General features: G+C 43.1%; 1 protein-coding gene across 1 annotated transcript in view; it reads left to right on the top strand.

Annotated features, from left to right (window-relative positions):
• Positions 1-27,089, top strand: part of MPZL1 (myelin protein zero like 1) — a 31,053-nt gene extending 3,964 nt beyond the window's left edge. Inside the window, 5 exon segments of the mRNA XM_062515310.1 lie at positions 9,207-9,367; positions 12,414-12,627; positions 18,142-18,274; positions 21,615-21,720; positions 26,966-27,089. Coding sequence (XP_062371294.1) covers positions 9,207-9,367; positions 12,414-12,627; positions 18,142-18,274; positions 21,615-21,720; positions 26,966-27,067 — 716 coding nt within the window. The 3' untranslated portion in view covers positions 27,068-27,089.
• The last annotated feature ends 613 nt before the right edge of the window (positions 27,090-27,702 follow it).

Genomic DNA, 27,702 nt, shown 5'->3' with positions numbered 1-27,702 from the left:
CTCACAGCTTGGATGGTGCTAAGTTTTGGACTTGCGGTGGAAAAAGCCTTGCTAACAATGTTTTGCATTATTACTTGTTTTGAGTTGGCTTACACACCCCAAGGCCTTTTTTGTTTGTCAGCCCTCCCTGACAGCAGGTGGGCTGGGGGGTACAGGAGGAGTTGGGATGACGCTGCAGAAGTCATGGTCAGCAATAAAAGCTGGAACAAGGAGGAAGGGGGCTGTTTGGAATTGCAACATTTATCTTCCAAATCATTGTTACCCCTGACAGAGCCCTGCTTTCCTGGAGATGGTGAACGCCTGCCTGCTGATGGAAGCAGTGGATGATGGCTTGTGCTTTGCCTGTTAAACTGTTTCATCTCAATCCTTGAGTTTTTTCACTTTTACACTTCCAGTTCTCTTTGTGTTTGCACCAAGGGGGTGTGCAGGGCTGAGCTGCCTGCTGGGGTTAGCCCACAGTCCTTGTATATTGTTCACTTTGGCTGCTGTGCCTTTCAGCTCCTGCATTTTTATGTATCTGTTGATTTGGCAGTTTCCACTCGGTGCTGCTGCTGCTAGGTTTTGGCTTAAAGTGCATAAGGAAAACTGGAAGGCTGTGGTTGTTCCTGTGAACTCTCTTTCCTCCAACCCTGCAGAAAAAGATGCTTTGTGGTACATTTACTGATGGTAAATGCTGATGCTTTTACTGGTGGTACATTTACTGTTGCTTTATGCACATGGTGTTAAGGGGAATGAAGGGAACCTGCCCTGAAACACTGGTTATACCCTACCTTCAGTGTTTCAAATCAGATTGAGGTTCTGATCTTTAAGGGAAGGTTAAACTCTGGACAGTGTAGCAGTTGTCAGTGGTTGGTGGCACTTCCATCATGAGATGGAGGTAAATCAGGGCAGGTCATCTCCAAGTGGGTGGAATGGCCATTGCTGGAGGCGTTCAGAGTTGGCTGCAAGCCACCTGCTATTCAGTAACTTGTTTTTTGTAATACGTGCAAGTGAAAGGTGGTGAACAGGGCTCCCTTGTGGTAATAAATTCCACAAAGCTGTATGTGCAGCAGGAGTTTTGAAATCTGACTGGTTTCTATGGCTTGAAGTGTTCAGATCAAAGTTTTGCAGGATCTTGCTTGATGGAAGGTGCTACTCTAATCCAAGGGATGGCTCTAGAAATCACCACACGTGTAAACTGGGAAAGTGATGTAGTGTGCTACAAGGAAGGCCGTAAATTATTCACAAAAGAAGTGTTCCTGAGAAAAGCCAGCTGAATCAGCTCCTGCTTGGTGCTTCCTAACCCTCCTCAGTTGTACAAAACAGTATACAGTGGACTGGGCTAGGGTGTTGGTCTGGTTTGAAAGAAAACAATGGTGAAAGGGCTGTTTTGAATGCAGATTAGTTCCTGGTCAGATTCATCTTGTTCTGAAAGTGTGCATGTGAGCTATTTAAATTGGCACCACCACTGACCAATTCTTGTGGAACAATGCTTTGAAATATTGAGCATGGGCTTTTCCTTTTTGGTTTTGTGGTTGTGCTGCTGCAGGTTATAGCTGGTTACTATAGCTGAGTTTGCTCAGCAATTCAGTTAGCAAGTAAATGTGAGTTTGCTGCAAGCTTGGTGCCAAAGCTGACTACAGGTGTTCAGCAGTCCATGGATCAGTAAGGAATTTGGTCCTCCAAGGGCTTTGGATTTGCTTGAAGTGCTGAAGTAAGTCTCTATCACACCATAACAGACTGGCTGCATGAATACCCTGTTAGCTGAAGAGGGTAATCAGTTGGATGATGTAATTTCATCTATCTTCTTGCCCAGTTAAGTGGTAGGATTTTATTTAACAGGTTTTAATCGAGTCTGTCTGTATACAGGAAAAAAAATCCTGTGCTCACTTTTCAGGCTGGTGGAAGTACCAATACTTGGCAAGAGATGGACATGATTCTGGTTCAGAAATGACGACAGGTGGGAATGCCTGTTCATGGAATGCTACTAATACCTTGGATGGTTCAAAGTGCAGCTTTTGCAGATGTTTCTTGGTGTGTATAGAGTGAGTTGGTTGCAGCTTTGTGGATTGATTACTGTAGAAGGGTCAGAAAAGGGACTGCTTCCCATGTCTGATAAGTAGGCTTTACACTGTATCTGCTCATGAAATTTGTATCCACATCCTAAATTCTACGGCCTAGTTTGTTTTGGAAATTGGCAGTTCCCATGCTGCTAATGATAGATTTTTGTCAAAGAGATGCTGCATGCCATCAACGGTTGACAACATGATTGGTATTTTTAACATAGTTTCACTTGAGATGGTGTTGGATTTTTTTTTTTTGTTTTGTTTTGTTTTTTTTTTTGGTTATTAATACTGAGGGAAGCTTTTGTTCAAGACATCAATATGTCAGTCTCTACTGTCCACTACATGGGTTTGGGTTTTGTTGTTGTTTGGTTGTGTTTTTTTTTTTTGTCTACAACTTCTGATCCTTAGTACTCTAATTTCCTTAGTAGTTGTGACAGTTTTAGTGGATTCCTATAGCAATTTTAGGAAATGCTTGTGATGGTGGGTTGCTTTTTTTATTCTTTCTGCCATGTGTTGAGATGTCTACCCAGCTTCTCTCAGATCTTTAGTTAAGTAAGCTTCATTCCCTATTTGTGGGAAAAACCTGGTGTATTTCAAGGAGACTTTTCTGTTTTTTCTGCCTTTCTGTGATCTCAGTTTCCATTTTCTGGTGTCTTTCCTTGTGCCCAGAAAATGATGTGATGTGTTTGTTAGTGACTCTGTTTGTATTGCAAGATTAGAGATGGAACAGCTGCCATCAACTGTTCCAGTTACCCTTTGCACTTTGAACAGCTTTACTTAACTTACCCCTTCGGTTTCTCCACTCTTTTGGTCTGGCTTTGTCAATAAGAACTGTTTACTTGGGTTGGAACACTTGTAAATTTACTTGGGCATGGAAGGAAAACCATTTCAGGGCTGTTGAGCAGAAAAATCTAATGTGTGGTTTGGAAAGTACCTGAGCTGCTGATTGGTGTCCCAGCCTGCAGCATAGGCAGGGAAGTGTTGCTTTGTGATCTCCAGGGAAAAGTACTAGAAATAACTAGGAGTTACTTGCCTCAAGACTAAGTATCTGCCCAAACCTGACATATGACTGATGCTGTAATAGGAGCATGAAGCTGTGTAGCTACACTGCTTATTTGTTCGTAGTACTCAGCACCTTTACAAGCATCTCTGTTTTATGAGATGAGAGAATTGAGAGAGTGATATAGCAGTGAAATTATTTCCTCAGGACTGAACAAGAAATCTGTGCCCTGTCAGGGGAGCTCAGGCATTTTTTGCTGTTTCTCATGCTCGTTCTTCATTTCTGGTTAAAGCATGGGCTTTGAAAGTAAATCTCAGCATAGGTTCTTTTGCTGCTCTTTGGCAGAACAGTGAGCAGTTCTCCATCATAAGGAAGAGAACATGCCAAAACCTGACCCTGCCATGTGGGCGGAGAAGTTTGGTGACTCTGGAGATTTAAGTCCTGCCAGAGTAGGTGCATGGAGGGCTGAGATACATGGATGTTATTGTCTGCTTTGACAGCTTAGCCACAGCCTGCTCAAGACTTCTCAATGAAACTGCTTTCCTTTCACTGGGGGTGACAAGATGCTATTTTTTCCCTTATTGTTGAGCCAGGCAGATCTTGGCTGAATGTGCAAAGAGGCCAGGAGAAAGTGAATGTTGCCTTAGCAGATGCTTGTCTCTGCTTGGGCGATGAAGGCTTCCAGCAGCATGGTGACAGGAGGTGGTAGGTGTTCATGGGCTGGGTGTCACAACTGTGTTTTGTGATCCCTGGAGCTGCAGGGTGCTGCAGGACCAGCTGTGTTACTGGAGACAGGAAGCGCTCTTTCCTCCAGCAGCCTGGCTTTCTTGGCAAGATTGGGGACCTGGGGAGGTGCTGTGGCAGCAGCTAAAAGCTGTTCTGGTGAACTGGCATTTGAGAGTGAAATTAAACTCTTCTGTCCTCCTTTGAGGCAGTGGAATTTAGTTTTTGTTGCTTTGAAACTTAGATGACTAGGTTGGTTGGTGTGACTCTGTCTGATCATAATTTCTGTAGCTGGTGTTCTGTGTCCTGTGTAAAACTATGGAGTGCAAACATCAAGGTCGTGGTGACAGGGGGCTGCAGCGACAGCAGGAGGAGGGGTGGACACATGTGGCTTCTCAATACTTGTGTGTTGTCCTTATGAAGTATACCATGGTTTGCTCCTGTATGGAACTGCTGGTGTGGATTCTACTTTTCTGTTAAGGCTAAATAAAGTGAAGGAATTATTTGTGTGGAAGTTCTATCCAGCATCTGGGTGCTTTAACAGGTCTCGTGCAGTTTCAGAGCAGTGATTTTGGTATTTCTACTGTCTATTGAGGCAGGAAAGCTAAGGTTTCTCCACCAGGTATTTTATCCACAGTGAAGAAGTTGTCTGTGGGGACATAAATGCTTGTAGTTGCACTTGAGGACATAGTTTGTTCTGGCTTTCTGGGATGTTTTGTAGGGGTCTGGCTGCTGTTGTTTCATGCTGATTGTACAGGGCAATGCTTTGTGGGAGAAAGAACCTGAATGCTGTCAACAGGAGATGGTTTCACAAGACACTTGACATTGAGTAAGAGTATTTGTTAATGAAAGCTCCTATTCTGAAGTGCGTATTGATTTTGTGACTTAGGAAACTTCTGGGCTGCTGGGGAGATGAGTGAAGATACTGAAACGCTGAATTTTCTGTCATTTTGTCAAGACCTTACATTCATAAGTGACTTCATTCATAAGTTGTATACATGGCTGTATTACTATGTCTTTTAAGATAAGCAAAACACGTTCCCAAATTAATAAACTGATGATTAGCCATTCCAAGAGGAGGAGGGTAACACTCTTTCTGGTGTAGAATGGGAGCTGTAGCAGCCATAAGCATCCAGTATTTAGCAATCTGGTGAAAGTTTCCATGTGGGCTGTGTTTGTGCTGGTGGAAATAAGATGCCTGTGATTACAGTGTTAGCTGTTTGCATTCTTGGTTTGTTAGGTCTCCTAGTAATCAAATTGAGTTGAATCCAGGGGAATTGAGTTTATTTTGGTGTGTTCAGTGTCTTAATTAACAGAATGTTTTCATTGGATCCAAGATCTCACTAGAAACAGTGGTCTGCAAAGAAAATTTAATCATCTCTGTGTTAATTATTGGAAAACTTTGGTGCAGAGGATTGCTTTGTGATATGCTACCAAACCAAATGGTAAACCATATTTTTGCATAAAAAATGTAGAATAAAACCAGTTCTTGCACCAAAAAAAAAAAAAAAAAAAAAAAAAAAAAAAAAAAAAAAATCACTGTGAGGCAAGTATAAGCAACCGGGGGTACAAGTAAAAGTGGGAAAAGATTACTTCAGTTTTAAAAGGCATTGATCTCCAAGCACTGGCAGCTTATGCACTGTTGGATTCATACAGATGCAGTTACCACATGCTTTGGAGGGCTCAAAGGAAGTGAAAGGATTTTGCAGGTTTTGAGCAGATCCTCCCAAGCCTGAGGGACAGCATTTAGGAGGAAATGCTACAGTTTGGATTTGAAACATTTTGGATGAGACCAGTGCTATAATGTGGTTGGGTACAGGAGTCTCTTCGTACTGAAACAGGGATGGATGCTTGGTGTTATTTCCACTTCATGGAAGGAAGCAGTGATCTTGCATATGTGATGTCACCCTTGGAGCAGCTTGGTTACCAGGAGCTGCAGTACTTACTGATTTCTTACTGTCCATCTGTCCAGAGCAAAAAGGACATCTCAGTAATGAAGGGTGAGGTACAAACTGGAGGTTTTATTCTGGTGTCAGCTGAACAGGTGACTGGAAACTCTGAAAGACTCTGCCCTGACCTGGGAAGAGTTCAAAGTCAGAGGTGCTGCACAGGTGTTGAATTGGAGAGACACGTGGCAGGTCCATGGTGGTAAATGCAGTTGTGGAGGGCTCGGAGGTCTGCTTTAGTCCTATTTAGTGTGAGCTGACAACTTAGCATTGACCAAGATGTCAGACTGAGGCTGTTCTTTGAACATAGGGATACAGATCCTGAGCAGAGACACAGATCTGAGTAGTCAGTGCAGTGATGGGAGCTTGAACTTGTTTTGCAGGTGAGATCTGAGGTGAGATACCGAGGAGAGAGATGCCTGAGAATAGAGAGAGCATTGATGAAGAATGAAGATCCATGATGGGAAAAATAAGAAAAAGATTAGTAAGTAAGGTTAGTAAGTTAGCAAGAATATGAGTGTCTTGTCCTATTTCAAGAGCAAGAGGAATTGTCTGGAAAGGAAAATGTGGATGGAGAGTTTTCATTGCAGTGTAGGGGTTGAAAATGGAGCTGAAGTTTTTGTAGTTGGAGTAACTACTCAAACAACACTAGAGATTTAAAAGAAATGGCTGAAGAGTCACAGGTGGGGTTTTTTCAAATTATTTTGATGACAGGTGAGAAAAATAAAACAATTTTTCTGCTGAAAAGAAAGAAAGCAAGCAGCTGAAGACTAGATGAGATGTTCAGAAGGAAATACTGGGGCAGTTGGACAGGGTGATGGGATCAAGAAGGATACACAGGAGAAGAGCAAGTGCTTATTTTTGTCCTGTGTACCTTGCAGACCTTCCCTTCCTATAGCACTCTTCACTCTGACAGTTTCCTGTGATAAATTTTTCCTCTTGAAAGGAAGTAAGGCTGAGTAAGATTGAGAGATAGAGCAGTGTGTAAGTGTGACTGAAATATGACTCAAAATTCAGCTTTCTCCAACTGGAATATTTAAATAGGTGGAGGAACTGGAAGGTGGATGTAATCCTGGTAAATGTGGAAGAGGAGGAAAAGAGCTAGAGCTAGAGATGATCCATGTGGATTTTGTTATGACAGAGTAGGCCAAAGAGTTCAAGGTAGTGGGAACAGCCACCATATCAATAAAAATATGGGATTAGAGGGCTGAGGGTGAACAACTGACAAATTTTGTGGCCTCTCTACCAGGTTATGATTTAAGGAGCCTGTGTCTCATCCTGTGAGGCAACAGAAGCAGGAAACATATTTTTGAAGCAGTGAAAGAGGCAGAGGGGAGAAAATCAGCAAAGAAGAACGTGAAATGTAATCAACAATAGGACAGATGAAAATTGAACTTGATAGAAATATCTGTACAGGATTATGTAGTTTCCTCCTTCCCAGACTAGGGAAGAAGTAGGGAGAAGCTTTTTTTTTTTTTTTTTTTTTTTTTTTTTTTTTTTTTTTTTTTTTTGCTATACTACAGTTCTGGTGAGATAGAACAGTGACTTGTTTAGATTAGGCAGATGTGGGCTACCCACTGCCTGTGTGTGGCAAGGAGTTCTCTGTACCATGTACAAGCAGACAATGTCTGTGCAGACTCTTTTCTTCCTACACTAATACTGAGGGCATCTTGCTTGTTTTATGCTTGAAAGGGAGGTTTGTTCTGTGGTTTGGACTTAATACAATGGTTTTTATTTTATTTTTCTTTTCTATACCATTAGCTGGAAAAATTGCATCAAGCACAGCAGGTCTCAGTTCATTTAATTTGATTGCTAGAAGTCTTTGTATGTTTCAAATAAATATTTGGTAGTTGTTTTACAAAAGAATATTTTTTGGCCCATAGTCAGGGTGTGTACAAGAGAAAGGAAGCTATGATAGAACCTCATGAATAAAATTCACCACCCCTACTCCCCACCCCCCTTGGGGCACTTTTTCTCTTGGAAATGAGAGCAGGGATGACAGGAGAATCTCAGGTATCAAGAGAGAATCTTGTGGGACTGAGGAGTTAGTGAATTTTGGAAGTGAACAGTGTGGCCTCTGAGCAGCAGAATTAATGAGTGGTGGTTTCTTCTGGTTTTGGTTATTGCAATTACTGTGATGTGCTCAGTTCTCCCACCCCTGCTTGCATGCTAGTTCTGTCAGATGTTTGCTGTCCAGCTACTGAAAGCTGCTGAGCTGGTTGCTCTCACTGACTAAAAATTCAAGCCTCATGATTTAAGGACCAATGTAGGTGGGTTTTTCTTTTCTTCCCTTTTTATCTAAGCAGTCTTTGACTTGTATTTTTTTTTTTTTTTGCCTACTTCAGCTACCTTATTCAAAGCTGTGAAACAAATCAGCTGAAGTACTGATGGAGCAGGAAGGTTTGTTCTCCTGTTGTAACAAGGGGATTTAAGGTGTCAGAGCCCAGAAACATAAAATCCTATGAACAGAAGTAGATTGCTGTTACCATGTCTATGCTGAAAATCATGGTTTAATAAAAATCAAAACTTCTGATTGAGGTACCAGGAGCACATGTTACATGTGCACCCATTCACACTGACTTGACAAGATTTTTTGCTTTCACATGGATGTGACCTGAGCCCTGACAGACATTCTCTTGTGATGTCACAAGTTCATGCTTTTTCTACACAAACCTGAATAAATGTAGAGATGCATCTCCTTAAATCTGGATAGGTATAGCGCATTGGCAATTTAGAAGATAGAGTATCTTCAACACATTTTACAAATCATGGTGAATTTTACTTACCTGTTAGGAAAACCACCAGTACAGGCACAATATTAACCTCAATTACTTTAAATTTGGAGGGTGGTTGTGGTTGGCTTGCTGTTTTCACTGTGCATAAGGTAGAAAAAAAATTAAATTACTCCCATGCTTCTAAAGTATAACTGAGTGATTATTTGTGAGGCCTGGCACATACAGACCTTGGAGCGTGGCAGAGAGCAGGAGTGGATGGCATAGCTGGGAGCAAGAGAAGTTTGCTCCTCAGCTTTCTGGAGGAGCTTTTGCTTTACCTACAGCTAGGAAAAACTGGAGATCTGAAACAAGATGTGTGCCAGAGAGGAAACTGAGTAATAGCTGGGCCAGGTTGTTAGTTCCTCTGATGAGGCTTAATTATTACAATGCCTGCTGTCAGCTGTTACACAAAAGTTTTAAACTCATCCTCTGCACCATAGAATTGACTTCCACAAAGTGTTGTAGAGGAAACATCTGTGAATGGAAAACATCCTGTCACAGATAATGCAAGGAAGGAGAAGTGAATATATACTTGGCCTGCTCTATACTTGTTTGATTGCAGGTATAGTGCAATGTCTGTGCAAGCACTCGATGCAGGAGTTATTGATGCCTCTTCTCTTCTGCCCTTCTAGGCAGTGTGATGTGAACTTCCTGATTCTCAAAGCAGCACTGATGTGTCTTGTTCTCCTCCTTTCTTCTCTTGGCCTTTCCCTTGCAGTCCAAGTATCAGCAGTAGAGGTCGACACCCCGGAGGAGATGTTTGTGGAGAACGGGACGGACGCAAAGCTCCCATGCACATTCACATCCGTGGAAGTGATCAGCAGTGCAGCATCTGTCTCCTGGAGCTTTCAACCAGAGGGAGCAGCCACTCGTATCTCAGTAAGCAGTGGCTGCAGGGGAACAGACCTGGGAGGGGAGGCTGGGATAGTTGAGCAGAGGGCTTCCAGATGGTTCTAAGGAGCAAGCAGATATGGATTGGACCCTCCTTCGTGTGCTTGTCTCCATCACTGTGATTTTAGGGGGCTTTTTAAGAGTTGTAGGAAAATATTGCAGCCTGCTAGATCTCTGCCAAGACCGGAGTGTGCAGTGTCCACAAAATACCAGTTGCTCTATTAGTCTGAGGAGAGGGATGTTGGTATGGAAGTGTGTGTGAAGTAGATGAGCATCTAGGAACCTTGTAAATCCTCTATCCTTTTGCATTTGACTGAATATAGCAGTCACAGAATTTGAATTACCACTGTAATTGCAGTGTTACATTTTTTATTGTGTATGTTGTTTATTTTGCTTGTGTACTGTATAGCCTCTCTTTGAAAGGTTTTAAAGTAAGAACAATCTCCCTGGTTTCAGAACAGAATTGAATAGTTCAAATCTGTAAGCAGTTACATCCTCATATTATAGTTACTTGACAGGTGAAAAATCAGGCTAGCAAGGAACTTAGGCAAATAATATTTGTCTCAGATCCTTTGGATGTGAATCTTCAAAGAAATAGCTTTGATAGGTTAACAGCTCTCTACTTCCTCTTCTTCCTCAGACATTTCTGCTTTTTTGTTCCTTGTCCTGAGTGAGCATTTAGAGGAAGCAGAACAAGGAACTCTGGGAAAGCTTTGAAGGTGTGGGGACAGCAGGTTTCTCACCCTGTTTGTGTTTGTCTCCTTCCCTCTGCTGCAGACATGAGCTCGTTTGAACTGTAGGAGCTCTTCAATGCTTGGAGCAGAGATGGTCAAAACCAGTGTGTGAGCATCTGCAGTATATAGAGCTCTGAAGAACAAGCTTCTGCATTCTCATTGAAGTAAATATTTAGTTTTGAAGAGGGAGCTCTTTCCATTGGGAATCCAAGGCAGTAGTTGGGCAGAAGCTTACGGAAGTAGGGCATTTTCCTGCCAGTGTTGAACAGGATGGGTGAAGAGAAGCCATCTGTTTGTGTGTTTTCCGCTCCCCATATATCCTGTTTTGCCATTCCCTTTCTGCATCACTGCTCAGTTGCAGGAATACAGCTTCAGCACATAACACTTCTTTTTAAATTGAAGTCAGTTCAGGTCTTCCACCTGGATGTAGCTATCTGCACAATTGAAAGAAAAGCAAGTTTTTTTTGAGCAGAAGTGACCCAGCACAGTTTGATGTTAATTCCCTTTTCTTTTGAGGATCTGGGGAAGGTGTAGCAGGGATATTTATTTATGAGCCTGAGTCACGGCATTGCATGGCTTGGTGGGTGTGAATTTGAAAGATCAATCTCATGATCATCTTATGTCTGAGCTAAGCCCATCCTTCTCCTGACAAGGATGGTCCTGTGCCCCTTTAGAATCACACTGGCAATCTTGTGCCCATATGGTGAGGCTAACTCGACTGGGAGCTTCCCCTGCTTGTCCTCTTCCCTCACCACATGTTCCAAAGAAGTCTCATCTCGCTCCACCTCAGGCAAGGGATGGCTTGAGTCACTTAGCTTGTGTTTCAGGACATATTTTACTTTGTGATTTCTCCTCCCTCAGGTGAGGGCATCTAGAGAGCTGAGGAATCTGCCTCTGGCCTTCTGGACTTCCAGTGGGATGACTTTCCCTGTGCACAGGGCTTTGATAATGCAGTGCTTCTGTGTTAAAGGTTGCAGTCAGGCTGGAAAAGCTGCAGACTGATGAAGAGTCCCTCCAAAATGTTGACAGCTCACTATGTGCTTGCCAGCTTTCTACCACGTGAAATACTTAGTTGAATTTATGTTAGTCTGTAGACAACAAATAAGATTGGCTGCAGCAGGACAGATGGCCATGATGTGCACATACCTGATCTGGACAAGATTTGTGCTGCCAGGTGATAAGGCCTGATATTCAGAGTGCGGGTCTTACAGAGAGGGTGTTGGAATAGCAAGCCTGAGATCAAGGGCAGGAAAAGGAAAAGGGATAGGAGGTGACTTGAATGGAAATATGACTGTCTTGCAGGCAGTCTGTTCTGTGGCAGAGACACTGCTTTGTAAATAAGGCAGAAAAAAGAGGAAGCTGGAATATTGTCCTAAATTTCTTTATTGTTCTCTGGAGACTGAGCTGAAGGGAATTCAGGTTGATTCTTGATTAAGTTTGTCTTGCTCTCTTGCAGGATATCCAATAAAGGAAACCAATTAAGAAAGAATGTGCTCTTGCAATTCTGCTGCAGCCTTGGTGCCTCTCGTAGGGTATCCCATGTGTTTGAAAGCAGAGTTGTCCTGTAGAAGTCTGTGCACTTCTACTGCAGTGAATTCCAATTTTGGGCAGGTAAAGTTAGGAAATACTTGGTTCCTCCTTAGTCTGATCATGTGTAAGGAGTGCAGAGCCAATGTGCAGCTTAGTCACTTAAAAACTGGGAAACAGTTATATTTAGTTACCTGAAGGTTTCTGGAAAACAGTTGCATATACTCTAAATTGGTCACAGGTTTTTCTGAGGGGGTGGACGGAAGGGAGAGTATTGCATGTTAATTTAGCTGTGCTTTAGTTGCAAGTAACACACAGCAGAACACAAGATGGGAAACTTGGTATCCTTTTTCTGCTAGGATGCAGGCCTCTTCCTGTGACAGATGGCTGTGTTCCAGGACTATTCTGTCCTTTAATTATTGTCAGGTTACCAGGTTCTTTTTCTCTTTCCCCTTACCTCCTTGTCTGCAAAACTCTGTCCCCTGCAAAATAGAAAAAAAGCTCCCGGCCAATCCAACCACAAAACAAATCAAAACCAACAGAAAACTGAAACTTGCAGTCTCTTGTGCTGACAGGATTGAGGTAGAAGCATGCTTATGTGATCAAGAGGCAACAAGGCAGACTGAAATGGTGAGGCAGGAGGAGGAAAACCTCAGCTACTGGCTGTGTATAACACAGTTGGTTCTGGGAGAATGCTGTAATAGCGAGAGAAGCACGGTGGCTCCATACTTGCTAATTGGATTGTTCTTATATCCTCTCTTCCTTGACTGCAGTTTTTCTATTACTCTAATGGGAAGTCATACCCTGGAAAAGACATACCATTTAAAGACAGGATCACTTGGGCTGGAGATCTTAACAAGAAAGATGCTTCTATCACTATATCAAACATGCAGTTCCGGGACAACGGCACGTACATTTGTGATGTCAAGAACCCACCTGACATTGTTGTCAAACCAGGAGAAATCCGAGTTAGAGTTGTGGAGAAAGGTATTAATTCATCCTATATGATTTTTTTTTCCTTGTCACTTGGTTTTCTTTCCCCTCCATTACTTGTCTAAATCACTTTTATTGGGGGTGGGGGAGTAGCCTGGAGGGAACAACTGTTTTTTGAATTCTGTTCTTCCAGGTCCTAACAATGGAACCAGTATCTGTCACCTGTTTAAAAACTGTATGTCATACCCTTTTCCTCTATGCCCACTAATTCCTGTAGTTTAAACAACTATTAGAAAAAGCTGATGGAAGGATTGATGGAAACACATCATCTTATTTTGAAGTCCTATGAATGTATTTCCTGCATTATGCTCCATCAAGGCTTAGGGTGACTTATGAAATCTGGTGAGCTAGGAGAAAAAGTGGAAGACTCTTTTTTTTTTTTTTTTTTTTTTTTTTTTCTTTTTTTTTTTTTTAATACCCTTCTGGTATATTTAATGGAATGCAAAACTTTAAATCTGGTCCAAACATACAGAAAGTGAAATGCTACTATATTCCATGCAAAGGGGTTTGTGTTGAGTGTGCATTCAGTCTCTTTTACTCAAGTGTTCTTAAAGAACCCATGGTGGCTCCTGCAAACTTCAGGTCCTGGCTACTTGTAGTCACATGTGGCTTCTGGTTAGCAATTGGTAACGTTTGTCACAGTTCAAGAACACTTAGATTCTGTTTGTCAGTATGATCATCCAAAACATTTGATTGCTCTACCTCAGCTGGAGGTCAGCCAAAATGCCACGTTTTTCCTACAATGAAATGATTGTTACAGTAATTGCATTTCCAAATTTATAATTTAGGAAGGACGAGAATAAATGCTGTGTTCATAAATGTCAGTGCTGATGCAGCTATTCCATTAGTTTTAATATGTTAGGGAAGATACCCATCTGTGTGTTCTAGCTGGATTGGTACTGCTGCTGGAACAAGTTTGTACCCCTGCTCTTAAGAGCATTCCATGTTCTTAAGTAGGCAAGGTGTCTAGCTAATTTTTCTCATTGTGGAACAGTTTGGGTTGGGTGGGACCTCTGGAGGTCCAGCCATCACTTAGAACTTTCTGTTCCTTGGGAGCTTGAAGCCTGTAAAAATAGGGTCTATTTCTTTTCTCACAGTGATAGTCACTATGAAGAAACAGTAAAGCAGCTGCTAGTTTGGCAAAGTCAGGCTGTCTTGGAAAAGCCTTTTCAGATTTTTAACCCAGGTTAAGCAACCTAATGGCTGACTTCAGGACGTTAATTCTGATATTTTTCAACAGACTTGCATTCTGGCTTCCCCGTATGGGACATCTGGAAGATAATCTCTCAGATTCTGAATGGAGACCTGTATTTGAAATGCTTCTCACCATCTGAAAAACCACTGCAACTGTTGTCTTCAGAGTCTTAGGAAGACTGCAAAAATGGGTTTTCAAGCTCTTGTAATAGGTTATAGCTCATCTTAAACTGAGATGCAGCAATTTTTTCAGTTGGGAGAAATAAGTGATGACACTTGTGCATATTGATTTTTTGCTATCTAATGGTTCTGAATAATAAATCTGGTGTTCTAAACTGTTTAAAGCCACATTCATTCTTTGCACATTTAAATGATCTGGTAGATGATAGGTTAGCTTTAGGTTTTGGATTAAACATTTAATAAGTTGCATGGTGGCCTAACTTTTAAAAATCGGCAGACTAACCTAGCTGATTTTCACTGCGGTACCTACATGGTGTTTCCGCAAACAGCTCTGTCAAGTGTGTTGGAAGAATTCTACTGGCAGGGATGAAAAGCAAGGCTACTTTTTCAGTAGACTGTCAGAATAGTGGAAAGGACTACCATTTAAAGCCTAAACAGCAGAAATTCGTGGGGAATTCCAAGTTTTTACATTAGGCTGACCCTGCTTAAAACTGTTCAAGACAGCTTGGAGGTGGTCGATCTTTGATCTGAACACACAGAGGGGAAACAATTAGAATGGAATGAAAATCTTTACGCTTCGGAACAATGGAATCTTCACTTTCCTGCCTCTTTCAGAAAACTGATACTGACGTTCTCTCAGTGAAATGGAAATAGCTCTGAATTTCAGTAATAATCAGTGAAAAGTGTTCTCTAAATGGCTGGATTTTTGATCTATGTTGAGCTGTTAACTTAAATATTGGCTTGCAGAGCTGGTGTTTGGTTATGTAACTGGGACTGTCTTTTACAGTGAGGTCAGTGGCTGCTCTGGAAGTGCTTATGAGGAATTTGTATAACTGTGGAATGCTTGAAAATGCAGGAACCATTATCTGAAAAGCAGTAAAGTAGACTCCTAGTTTCACGTGCAAACACTAGCAATTTTTTTATGCAGTCTTAAAAATGTTTTCTAACAGGATCTAACTGCTGTCTGTCATTCAGATTCAACCAACCAAAAAAACCCTCATGAGTCAAGGAAGTGACAAAGCTATGAATCCTAATATTTCAGCAGGTATTCTGCACTGTAGTTTTGGGTTGTCGCTTGCTTCCTTGCTGTGATAAAATGCGTGTGTTTTCTGGTGTACAAGGCAATAGCAGGTCTGCTATTAGAAATTCATGTCTGTTTTGATGCTTTTGCAGACAGTTATTCCTGCACTTTTGGAAAGGTGAAAAAACACAGGAACTAGGGAACTCTTTATATGCCTCAAAATAAATTGGTTCATTTTTTTGCATGGGCCTCAAATCCAATCATATTGTACATATCTGAATATTACCACTTGTAGGACTTGCTTCCTTAATAGCAGATGGATCCCTGGGCTGCTGAAAGGTTCTGGAAGGAATGTCTTCCTCTAAGTTGTGGTGCTCATATCTTCGCTTTTAATTTCTTGCTAAGACTCTGAATTCCCATATTGCTGTGAACTGGCATGTCACACTGGAGAGCCAGGAAAGCTGCTGCTGTGATGTTTGGCTGAATGGTGTTATGATCAGTGAAACAGCCAGAAGTCAGGTAGCCCTTCTGCTGAAAGTCACAGAATTTCAAAGAAGCAGGACTAAATGTAAGCCCTGCTTTCTCAGTATAATGCCCCTGCTTCATGATAGTGCTAGTCTGTGGTCCATTCTGGAATGAGTCCAGCAAAGGGCAACAAAGATAGTTAAGGGACTGTTCCACCTTTCATATGAGGAAAACTGGAGGCAGCTGGGATTGTCTGGCCTGGAGAAGGAGAGGTGCAGAAGAGAAGAAAGACTCAGGAGAGTCCTCTCACCAGTTATTCAAGTACATTGATAGCACCTAAAGAAGAGTGAGTCAGGCTCTTCAGTGATGCCTAGTGACAGGGCAAGAGACAATCGGCGTAAGTTTGAAACACAGGAATTTCTGTCTGCATATAAGACCCCACATTTTTGCTGTGATTGAACACTGGACTAGTGTATTGGTTTGGCACAGCTTGGTTTTGGCTATCAGGGAGACCACAAAGATGGCTCTTGTGCGAATCTGATGGAAGCTTCCCACCATATCCAGCACAGCCAATGCCTGGTGGCTCTGAAGATGGACATGCTGCTGGCCAAAACTGGGCCAATGAGAGAGGCTGGTAACACCTCTGCAATGACATATTTAAGAAGAAAATCAAAACAAGGTCATGGGGATTTTTGCTTCTAGTCAGAGAAGAAGAGGAGGTGAGAACATGTGAGGGAAACAACATGGAGACACCCAAGGCCTGTGGAGAAGGAGGCAGAGGAGATGCTCCAGGCACTGGAGCTGAGATCCCTCTGCAGGCAGTGGTGAAGATCATGGGGAAGCAGCTGTGTTCCTGCAGCCCATGGGGGTCCACAGGGATGCAGAGATCCACCCCAGCCCATGGAGGAGGTGCCCGTGCCAGAGCAGGTGGATGCCTGAAGGAGGCTGTGATCCAGTGAAGACCTGGTGGAGAGAGGGGCCCTGCTTCCAGGCTGGAGCAGCCTGTCCTTGGAGGATTGCACCCCCTAGAAAGAGAGAGTTAAATTGCAGCAGCTTTGTCTGTTTTCTGTTTGCCTGTAGGAGGGACTCACCTTGCAGCTGGTGTGATAGGGCTGCTGCTTGTGAGAGTGGACCTACACTGGAGAAGTTCACAGAGAACTGTCTCCTGTGTCTCCTTCCCCTCACAGGGGAAGGACTCTTCTCCCAGAGTAGCAGAAGCAAATCTTGGTGATGAACTGACCAAAACCCCCACACTCTGTCTCCCTGCACTGTCAGTGGGAAAGATGGAGGGGCTAGGGGGGAGAAGGTGTTTTAAGGGCTTATTTTATTTCTCATTATCCTCCTCTGATTCTCTTTTTCTCTCTTTTCACTTTGCAACTGAAGTTGAGCCTGTTTTGTCCTTGAAATATTTCTTGGTCCTTATCTCACTCATGAAGCCTTTGTTATGTTCTTTTTTTCTTCCTTTGCCCAGCTGTGGCAGGGGAGAGTGAGTGAGTGAGTGACTCTCGTGTGTGCCAAGTCTTGGGCCAGTGTCAAACCACACAACTAGGTTGCCTGAAGAGTCTCCCATCCTTGGAAATAGTAAAATCCAAAGTGGACAGAGTATTGGGCAAACTGTGTTACTCAGCCCCGCTTAAAAGCAGGGGGTTTGGATTAGACAGTCTCAAGACACCCCCTCCAACCTCAACAATTCTGTGATAATGAGATGCAGGTGTCAGATTTTTCTACATAGATGTAGGTTTTTTCCTGTTGGATCTTTTGCTTATTCACTTTTTTGTATTTGGTACAAGTAGCTAGAGTAGCATGGAGTCTTGTAAGAAACCCTCTGGCCTGAGATGTTCCTTGTGGTAACCATGAGGTGGGGAAGGAAGGGGCTGTGTTTCTCATTGGGAAAAGCTGTAATGGTAGTCTGTGTATTCTTTGACTTGTAATTATTTTGTACTCATTCGCTGATTGGCTTTTGTTTCTGGCTGCTCTTTCTTGGCCTACTCTCTCCCAAAATAATATTAGGGAAAATGTGAGTAAAGCAATACAGCGTTCTACGTGTTTTCCTGGTATTATACAATGATCCTGACTTAAGAAAGGAAAAAAAGTCTATAAAAACATACAGGGCTGTATTTTGAGACAACAGAGTCGTGTGTAAACACTGCTAAGAGTGATCCTGGGTGGGAGCTCTGCTGTGTGCTGCATGCTCCCTGATGAACACCCAGCCTTCAGCACTCCTAGTGGGTTAGTGATGTCCTGGGTCCAAATATACTTTCAAGCGTGCCTGCCTTTTCCTGTTGACCTCACTGGGAATTGCCAGATGGCTGTAACTTGGTTTTTTTATCTCCCTCAGATACAAAATGAGACAGGGTTGTCCTCATTGTCACTTTTATTCCCTGACATGTAAAAACCTTTGGTTCAACATGAACTCCCTCCTGAAGGACGGTGACATTAAGAACACTCCTGGTGTGTGCGCTGTTCGTACATTACTCTGCTGGCTGCCTGCTGCCACTGCCACTTTTAGGCTGCATGCTGTAATTCCTGGGTATTACATTAGTTCCTCCTGCTCTAAACGAATCCAGGGCTCAAAGGCATTTGTGGTTTGCACTTCTGTTGAGCAGGGAATGCAGAAGAGTTGAATGTTTTCTCCCTTCTCTCCGCAGACAGCCTGCCTGCGTTCCCCATTGCCACCGTGGCAGGGATAGCCATCGGTACGGTTACAGGTCTCTCATCGCTCATCTCTATTGTCGTGTGTCTTGTCATCAGAAAGAACAACTCTAAAAAACGATACTCTGGGTAAGAGATCTCCCTCCTCGCCCGTGGCCGATGTGAGGAACAGCAGCAGGATCAGAGGGAGGGCTTAAAGGGGGGTAGGTGTTGTTTCAGCCAAGCCTTGGCAATCACGGCTAGAGATAGGTATGGTCATATGGAACTGTGATCATCTGCTTTAGTGATTACCTCTGTACCGTGCTTGAAGAGACCTAGTGACCATGAGTTGCACCTGAAAATCACTAGGTGTTGCAGTTAATCACCACACACAAGGATATATACCCTCAGAGCATTTAATCCAAGATCCTCTAGCGCTGGCCTGTTCCCCTTCCCTCCAGCTCTACTTACCTCCAAAGGAAAAGGATAATACATGCACATTTAAGGAATGCTGTGTGTTAAGGACTGGATCTTTTTGTTCCCAGTGTCTGCCTCCTAAGTGTGGACCAAAATACCAAAATACTGATATTTTGCCAAATACTTGCCAAAACCCCCTTCATCACCACGCTTGAAAATAAGGAAGAAGTAGCCACTCTGCATCCATTCCCATTCACTGTCTGTTTTTTCTTAACTGTTACCTTCCCTGCAGGGTTTTTAGTGTTAGGAGGATAACTCCAAAGTGAAGCACAGTTCTTTGAGTGGGCATGTGAAAAAGCAACAAGAACTGACAAAGGCAGATTAGAATCCTATGGTGATGAAAATTGCTGCTGGTGGAGGAGGTGCTTCCTTTTTTTCCTCCTCTCTAATTAGCTGGTAATTTACTTCTCTAAGAAAGAATGAAAATTATGTATGTAAGTCTTAGGAACAACCCCGAAACATACAAGTTTCTTCTGTTCTTTGCCCAACAAATATTCCTGCTTATTGCAGGTTCTTTGGGTTGCCTGTGGGATTAAAGACAGTAACTCCAAAAATAAGCTTGTGGGGATTTCCAAATTAAACTTTCCCCTGTCCTTTTCCCAGTTGGAGAGCTTAGACAAAGTGAGTTGTCTATTGCCCAATGGTAAGGCTAAATACAGCAAGGGTGGCTGTGTGTGCTCAGAATTGTGTGGAAAGCCTGGTTTTCCTTTTCTGCATGTGTCCTTTCCCTAAGAACTGAAAAGAACCCTGCAGTGTCATGCACCAGCAGCGTGCCTGAGCTGGCCTGCTTGCCCTGCTTCCCACTGACCTAGTCTCCAGTGTCTTCCTGCTGGAGGACACATATTGGTGCTGAGCCTGGAGCAGTAGTTCATGCACTGTGATTTCTTGTAGCAGATTTAACTACTCTCTTGGGAAAGTAATCTCTGAGTTTTAAATCCTGCTTTCACTGACCGTGCCAGCTCTGCATGATGTGTAGAAAGAAACCAAGTGTGCTGTGACCCCCTCCAAATTTATGGACTGTCTTCTACATAATGCTAACCCGTTGTGTGGCGGTGGAGAGAAGCACTTACTCCTAGATAACCATTCTGCCTTGAACTGAGGTGGGCTGGGGCTCTGCGTGGCATCTGGAACCCCTGCATGGCCACAGTTTCCATTCATGCTCTGACTTCGGTGGGTTTTTTTATTTTGTTTTGTTTTTCTTTCTGCCTTGGTGTGCTGGGATTGGATCCTGCTTACCTTCCTCTCCTTACAGAGATCCTGATATAGACGCCAGATTGGGAATGTAGCAGGGCTGGGTCTTCTCTTCCAGTCCCACTAGACACCATGGTAACTAATCAAATTGGTGGTTGCTGTTAATACCTGTGTGTGTGTGTGTGTGTGTGTACACATTTCCTCTTCCTTTGCTGACTAACCAGCTAGCTCTCTACTAACATCACTGTAATTTGTGCTGGAGTCTGTTGGCAAAGGGATGATGCATTTCACTGGGTGCTTGGGTTTCATTGTCTCCTGTCTGACTGGGGTGGAGTTGTTGTTTATGCCAGATGGTGTCCCTCCATCTCTTCCAACAGTGAACTTGCCAGTGCATTGACTAAAGCACAGGAAATTCAGGCCTCTCTCTGTGTCAAAATAAAAGTAAATTCCCTGTAAGCATTCCTCTGGCTCAGACAGCTTGGGTGTTGGAAAACTTGCAGGGATCTAGGTACATTAGTTGCTTAAGCCTGAATGATAACTTTTAGATAGTGTAGATCTGAGGAGTTTTGTGAATAAAACAATTAATGATTACATAATTTTGGTAACAGAGGATATATATTGTCTCTGAGACAGCCAAGACCCCTTGCCATGATGGCTGGGGTAGTATTTAAAAAAAATTCTAGCTGTTGCATGTATGAGGGGCTAAATCTGCTATGGTAAGACTGACCAAAGGGTAAAAAATGCTTGTCCTGCATTTTTTGGTCTGCTTAATGTCACTGTCCTCATTTGTTTCTGTCCTCGCTTTATGCACCATCTACAAAGACTGAGGGAAGAGGATGCCCAGTGGTCAGAGGGTTGTGGTAGCACAGAGCACTCCTGTGGCTGCTGCCAAGGAGGTGGCTACTCAATTCTCCTGGGTACTGTGGTACAAGGAGATAGACCTAGCACTGAGAGACCCATCACTGCATTGCCCAAAAGTCACCAACTTCAAGGGCATTTGATCTGTGATATTAATTTTTCTGTCACAGGCTTGTTTTCTTTTCAGTGCTGCTTTTAGCAGATGAAAAGAAGCAGCCAGAAGGTGAAAACCAGCAGCCTTCTTCTTAGGGGTGTTGGTTCTTACCGCAAGACAGTTCTTTGGTTTGAAAACCAAGATTTGCCTGATTAGATACTCAAGTAGCTATATGAGGGCACATAGCCTAAGTGTCCTGTGTGACTCTTGAGGTAATTGCTCCACAGACTGGTGTCTGCTGGGAGAATTATTTTGGGCTCGCAGCCTAACTTTAAAAGCAAGGGAACTAATGCAGAGTTGGGTAGGAAGTGCCTTGCTGATGTAGAGAGAGCTGGTGGCTCTTGCAAGTGTTGGTTCTAACTGTATCACTGGTACAACACTTGCCTCAGTGGCTGGGATTGTTTAGCTTCTAGTTAGACGATAATTGCTGTTTACCACTGTAAACTGAGAGGAAAACACATGATTTTAGAGAGGCTGAGTTGAATGGGAGTATCTAAGGACTAGGGGTTGTGGAGGAGCTGCTGTCCTATGTTGATAGCTGCTCCTTCCTGCTGCTTACTAATGAAGCTCAGAGGAAGGACAGAGAAATGTCTCGGGAGAGATGGAGAATTGTTTGTGTTTATTTCAGAATCCATTATGTTCATTTTTTTACTTTGGCGTAACCTGCCGCATTTCACCTTGCCATCATTCGTCTTTTGTTTTTGTTCCTTTTTTTTTTTTTTCCCCTTCTTTTGTTTTGTTTCGTTTTGGTTTGGTTTCCATGTGCCTCTTGAACATTGTCCTGCAAACTCTGCTCTGCCACCTCGTCAGCTGCAGTACCTCTGAGAGCTTGATGTCTCCGGTTAAGCAGGCTCCGCAGAAGGCGCCCTCCGACACAGAGGGCCTGGTAAACAGCGTGCCCGCCAGATCGCACCAGGTAAACTGCTCCTGCTGCTCCTCCCCGAGGCAGGATACCCCCCCCCCCAGCCTGCTGTGGAAAACACCCAGGCAGGGTGGGATTTGTGCATTAGGGGCTTTCTGCTGGTAAAAGTGCGTGCGCTGGGCAAGGGGTGCGCAGTAAGCTCTGGTGAGCTCTGCTGGAGAAGGCTTTGGTGCGGTTGAAAGAGCAGCATGTTCATCTTAGATGGAGTTTTATGCCCTCTTCACACTAAATTATAAATAACCACGGTTGTGATCTTGTGCATTAACATTACACAGGTGGTAGTGAAGTGCAAGGATGAGGAGTGGTCAGTGACTATCTGTTTAATGCAGACACAATGCAGTGTTTGTCAGATACGGATCACCCCATAGAGCTGCCTAGTCTGTTCCTGAATGGTAATGGGGAGCAATTTGCCTTGCACTCTCATGCTCCATGGCAGGTACTTCTTTCACAAGGGGAGGAGCCAGATGCTGACCAGTTTGCAGATGACTTGTGCTGCTGAGAGCTCATTTCTGCTGAGCGTCCCAACTTCTGTGGGTTTGAAAGTGCCACTTCTTGTGCTTGCTGCAGGTGGCAAAATTCTGCTGACTTTGAAGGGAAAAAGTGGCTTTTATCCAGACTTAGCATCCCATGGGAGGGGACAGAGCATGAGTCAGACAAGGGTTCTATGCAATGGATCATTACCTGTTCGTACTCCAGGATTTCCTTATTTGGAAGCCATTTGTTCCCTCTTGATTTGAGTATTCCTAGCAATTTTCCTCTGAAGATACAGGTCCTGAGACAGTTTAGGTTCAAAATGGACTTTTTCTTAATTAGTCACCTTTTAGCAATTGGCTGCAGTGTAGTGTGTGCAAGTTAATACCCGTTTTCTTAATTTCTCCTGACAAGATAATGGAGATATGTGTTAGTGTATTAACACCACAGGAAAAAAGCCAAACATGCTAAGAACCAGTTCATCAAAGTCAAAGGTCCTACTCTGCTGGGCTTCTGGTTTGGTTTTGAAATGCATTTTTTTCTGGGCCATGCAGTATTTCCAAGGTTTTAGCACACAGGCCCACAAAGCTGCCTTATGCCTTCAGAGATCAGGTATTCACTGAGGCTATATAATCAGGATTTAAAAATAGTCAGATTTTGACTGACTTGTAGGTCTTGTGGCAGCAGGCTGCCTATAAGGCCTGGATAAAACTTGTCTTTTCTAGATCATGGGAAATGCTTTTGGAATGGGTGAATGAGACAGATGATTCCCACCATCTGCCCCTCAAAATAAAAAAAAAAGAAAAACAAACAAACAAAAAAAACAACCAATAAAAAAGGCTTTGCAAAACGAACACAGTGGGATTTATGATACAGTAGTTGTTGGAGTCAACATCCATAGATCAAAACCCCAAAAAGTTTAATCTAGTTACTGTCATGGAATGAAGGAATACTTGCAAGTGCCCTGAGATCTACACACAGATGCTGTTTTGTGTTTGCATCTTGAAAGCAAAAATACTCCAATGTTTTGGTGTGAAAACTTGCAGTGTCCTCACCTTTCCATGTCCCCCGGGTTCTGAGTCTCAGTGTGCTGGAAGGAGCAGCAGAGTAAATCTAAACTTTGTGAAGTTAACTCTGAATCAGGTGCTTTTTACCCTTCTGTAGTCACTCCAGTCTGTTTCTTCATTGACAGAGTTCTCCCTGCAGGTAAGTTTCTACAGGAAAACACTGAGTGTGAACACTGCTGACCTCAGCTGAAAAATATTGCAAATGGCTTTTGTTTCATTCAGTTTTAGTTTAGTTTTTAGATTTTTAATCTCTTTTGTCAGGGAAACAGTTTCTTTTTGCATCAGACATTTGTAGCAGCAAGTTAGTTCCTCTACCTCCTATTGAACATTTTGCCCCATCTTTACACAACAGCTAAACATATTTACTTTTCTTTAGAAAGATCCACAGTGAAATCAGGGCAGATCAGATTTTGAACAGAATGTTCCAACAAGTGAGGAAGCTAAATTTCAGTTGATTACCCTTACATTGTTAGCTTCTAGCCATTGTTTGGTTGTTTCTTCAAGGGTCATACCAGCATGCAAGTCAACATATTTGAAATCTTTCATTATATACAAGTAAAACCTGGTGTTTCTTGGTAATTAAGAAATGAGTTGTAGTATTCAGGCTTTTGAGGTTGTTGTGCAGGTGAAAGGCAGATACTCATTCCCAGCACTTCCCAGAGCTGTTACAGGCTGTTTGCTGATTCAGGCACACTCTTGTCTCTTGGAATGCCTGGTAGTTTTAGACCAGTGGTTCCCACAGTCAGTCCTGTGGTCCAGCAGCAGAGGCCTGTAGTCTTCCTCGTAGCTTTTTTACAAGGTAGGATGTGTAGGAAGTGAATGAATGCTTTGTACTTCACTGGGGGAAAAGAACTGTGAATGCAAAAAAAAAACTGCCTCTGCAAGTTAGAAAGAGTAGCATCACATCTCAGCTGAAAGTGTGCTGAGCCTGCATTTCCTTTGTGTTTGGAGTGCAAGTTACTCAGGTGTAACTCAGGTGTTACTCAGACCTTGCTTTCTGGAGGTTGCATATCTGATTCTGTGAGTTTTCAGCTGCTTGAGCCAGCTCCACTTGTTTTCACTGTGCCCTCATTCCCAGAAGATGAGTTTTGTTCTGTCCTGTCAGATTTGTTTGTGGTGGTTCTTGTGCATGCCTTCATTCTCTGGTGACTGCTGTTCTGCCAGGACTGTTATTTGTGTGGGTGAGAAACAATTTCCAGTGAAGGCAAGAACTACATGGATTTCCTACATGGATGTCCTTGTTTGGATCCCAGGGCCCTGAGAAGGAGCAGTTTATGATGCCAAGAGTCTTGATTGAAATTTCAGATAACTTTCCCAGAGCCTGAATCCCTGGTAGTTGCAACATCATTCAGAATCTGAGAAATTTGAAAATTATGCAGACTCCTCTTGGATCATGGTGGTCTAACTTTGTAACTCCTTTTTCTTTGCTGTAGCCTGCAATTCATGACTCTGCCAACAGACCCTTAGCAGGTACACCTGCTACTCTTTTCCCTTCAGTTCTGAATGGAAAAAATGCAAGGCTTCAGGAAATGCTGGTTTTATATAGCAGCGCTGGTCTGTCTTCTGGTTCTGAAGAGTCAGGATGAGCTTACTTGGGATTAGATGAAAGTTCTGAATTGTTTAGACTGTTTTAAAAATGGCCCATCTGATGCTTATAGTCAGCTAGAGAATCAGTTGTCAGCAAATCAAATAGATGAGCACTGCAATAAATCCTTGGTCCCTCCTTTTCTCTGTGTTGGCTATCTGCCACTTATTTTAGGTGGCTGACAGTGAACACATTGAGACAATGATAGTTTGGTTTGGATCAGCTGATCACACCAGTCAGTCTCTCCACACCACTCATATGCTGCTTGCAGCACAGTGACTGTATTTAAACTGGCAAAAACCCACTGCAGTTGTAACTGATATTGAGTGAACTCCACTGGTAGACAATCGACCCATTAGAATTACTTGAACAAAATCTGGAATGTCACAGTGAGTACTTTATGTAGTTAGATTTATTATGTTTATATTTTTTTTTCACTGACAGTGCTCTCAAGCTGAATTTATCATACCTTTGACCTCTGGCCTCAGGCAGATGAGATTTCCAAAATTGCTTGCAATTAAACTTCAGGGTTACTTCGCCTTGAAGCTTATATAGACACTGTGATCTGATTGGAATTAGTAATCTCAGTACAGTGCTGGAAATCAGAACAACATGAAAGCAAATAGGAGAGGAACTTTTAAAAGAAGTGGCTGCACTGAGATTTAAAATCCAGAGTTTTCTAGGACATCCATGCCCTTTTTTTCCATTTTCTCAGCGCATTGTTTATATTCAGGGTTTTATACCTACTTGCAAGTTTTTACCCTTCAGTCCATCTTCTTCCTCTATTCTTTATTACTTTGGAAACACTTTACCCAGAAGGAAAAAAATGTGGATTTAAATTACTTCTGAAAGAGAACAAGGTATTTATCAGCTGTGAGCTTTGCCACTGTGCTGGGGGGGAAACTTCCTGTGCAGGAAGCTTCCTGTGGTCCTTCAAGGGCATAATTTTCTGTACAGAAGGTCTGTTTTCACCTCTGGCTGTTTTCTAATTTGTCAGGGTTCCAAAAGCACTGGCAAGAAGTGGGTAGAGGAGTGCTAGTGAACACTACTTCTTCCTGGAACGTGAGGGAAACCAGAATAGTTAAGTGCATGAAAAGTTTTGAAGGAAAAACTGCTGAAAAAGCTACGACCAAACTACAAGCTCTCTATTTTTAATCCCCCCACTCTTCATCCCCAGATAAGACAGTCACTTTGCCTCCTGCTTGGGGTGTGTGCTCTCTCTGCTGAGGTCACCTGGGAGGTGGTGGCAGCCCTGTGCTTGTCTCAGTTGGGGAGTTCTCTTGCCATCAAGGTCCCACCTGTCTTGCTGGACCTCTGCTCTGTGGAGGCTGCAGTCCTGTCCTCAGCCTGTCTCCAGTAGCTGCCGTTGGCTTTCCCTGGGCCATGTTTTAGAGGATGTGGTGTTTTAGGGAGTGTTCAAGCGTTCAGCTGAAAGGGCTGTAATGTCTGCACCCCAGCAAATGTCACAACGATGTGAGGCCGTGCCTGCCCAAGGTGTCTGTGAGCTGCTGCTGCCTGGGCTGGCTCACAAGTCAGGTAAGAATTCCGTATTGCTGCACCGTTTTAGCACTTCCTGGCTCACTGCTGTCTAAGTCTTGGCCCCACCGCTGGCTTGGGCAGTGACTTGAGTCACTGGGTGTCTGCAACTTTATTCACTCCCTCGTTATCCAAGTGGCACAGCCATACTGGGATTTACAGGACTTTAGTAGCAGTTTGGGAGGTACACTCTGATGTTGACTGGTAAACCTCTAGTGCAGTTCCTCTTGAACAGTATTAAATTCTGGCATGCATCTGACTAAACCATGTGTCTTTGCTCTGTAGAATGTGTAAGAATTGCTGCTTTTCAGAGCAAGGGATCCTAGATTTTGCTTTCTGTGACATCAGGCAGTTTTGGAGGGAGGCAAGGGTGCTGTTTGGCATGCTCCTGAGAGAAAGGTGGCAGACTAGAGCTCACATGCAGCTGAGGGTTCATTCCACCTGCTTCCAAGTGCTGTCCGCAGTCATTACAGCTCTGTGGTCTTGCTTTAGCTTTCATCTTGCTGCAGCCCCCATGGCAGTGAGGGGCAGTGTGGGCTGTTCTGAAAAAGCCTGATTGTGCCTGTTCTTGTGTCCCCAGGGCCCAGTCATTTACGCGCAGTTAGATCACTCCGGGGGACAGCACAGCGACAAGATCAACAAGTCAGAGTCTGTGGTCTACGCTGACATTCGGAAGAACTGAGATCCTCAGCTAGCCAAAGGACAACACACATTCAGACTGGAATTGCTTCAGCAAGATTTGACCCAGAGAACTCACATGTGGCCTTTGATGCCTAGGCTAGGACCAATGCATGTGCATACAGAGGGAGAGATATATATGTATTGTGTGTAAATAGTCTATTTAATCGTACAGAAGTGAGACCAATGTTGCATGTTGAAATGCGGTAAGAATTTTGCTTATAAATTGCCAATATTCTTTTTTTTTTTTTTTATCTTGTGTGACGAGAGAGAAAGTGAAAACTCACATCACAATTTAAAAATATTTTTATCTTGATTATTAATGGAGAAACTGGAAGATGCCTGAAGATTCTAGATTGACCTGGAGATTCTTTTTTTTCTTTGCTTATAGGGCCTAATTTCTTTTGTTGAGGTGACTATAAAGAAGACATGTTCTTTATATTCAGAGTTCTTTATGTATACAGGGTATTTATCTTTCCTTGGTCAGATTCTCAGTACAGGCTGCCTTCTCGTGTAAACTAGACCCTCTCACTTGGCCTTGTAAGCCAAACTGTGACTCCTAGCTATCAGAAATGTGTCTTAGCAGTGTGAGTGAAGGAAATCTTTAGGCCTACCTGACCTGTGTAATATGGGTCACAA

Source organism: Cinclus cinclus, chromosome 2 (assembly GCF_963662255.1).
Source record: "Cinclus cinclus chromosome 2, bCinCin1.1, whole genome shotgun sequence".
Classification (NCBI taxonomy): domain Eukaryota; kingdom Metazoa; phylum Chordata; class Aves; order Passeriformes; family Cinclidae; genus Cinclus; species Cinclus cinclus.
This window is presented reverse-complemented; position numbering and strand designations above follow the sequence as displayed.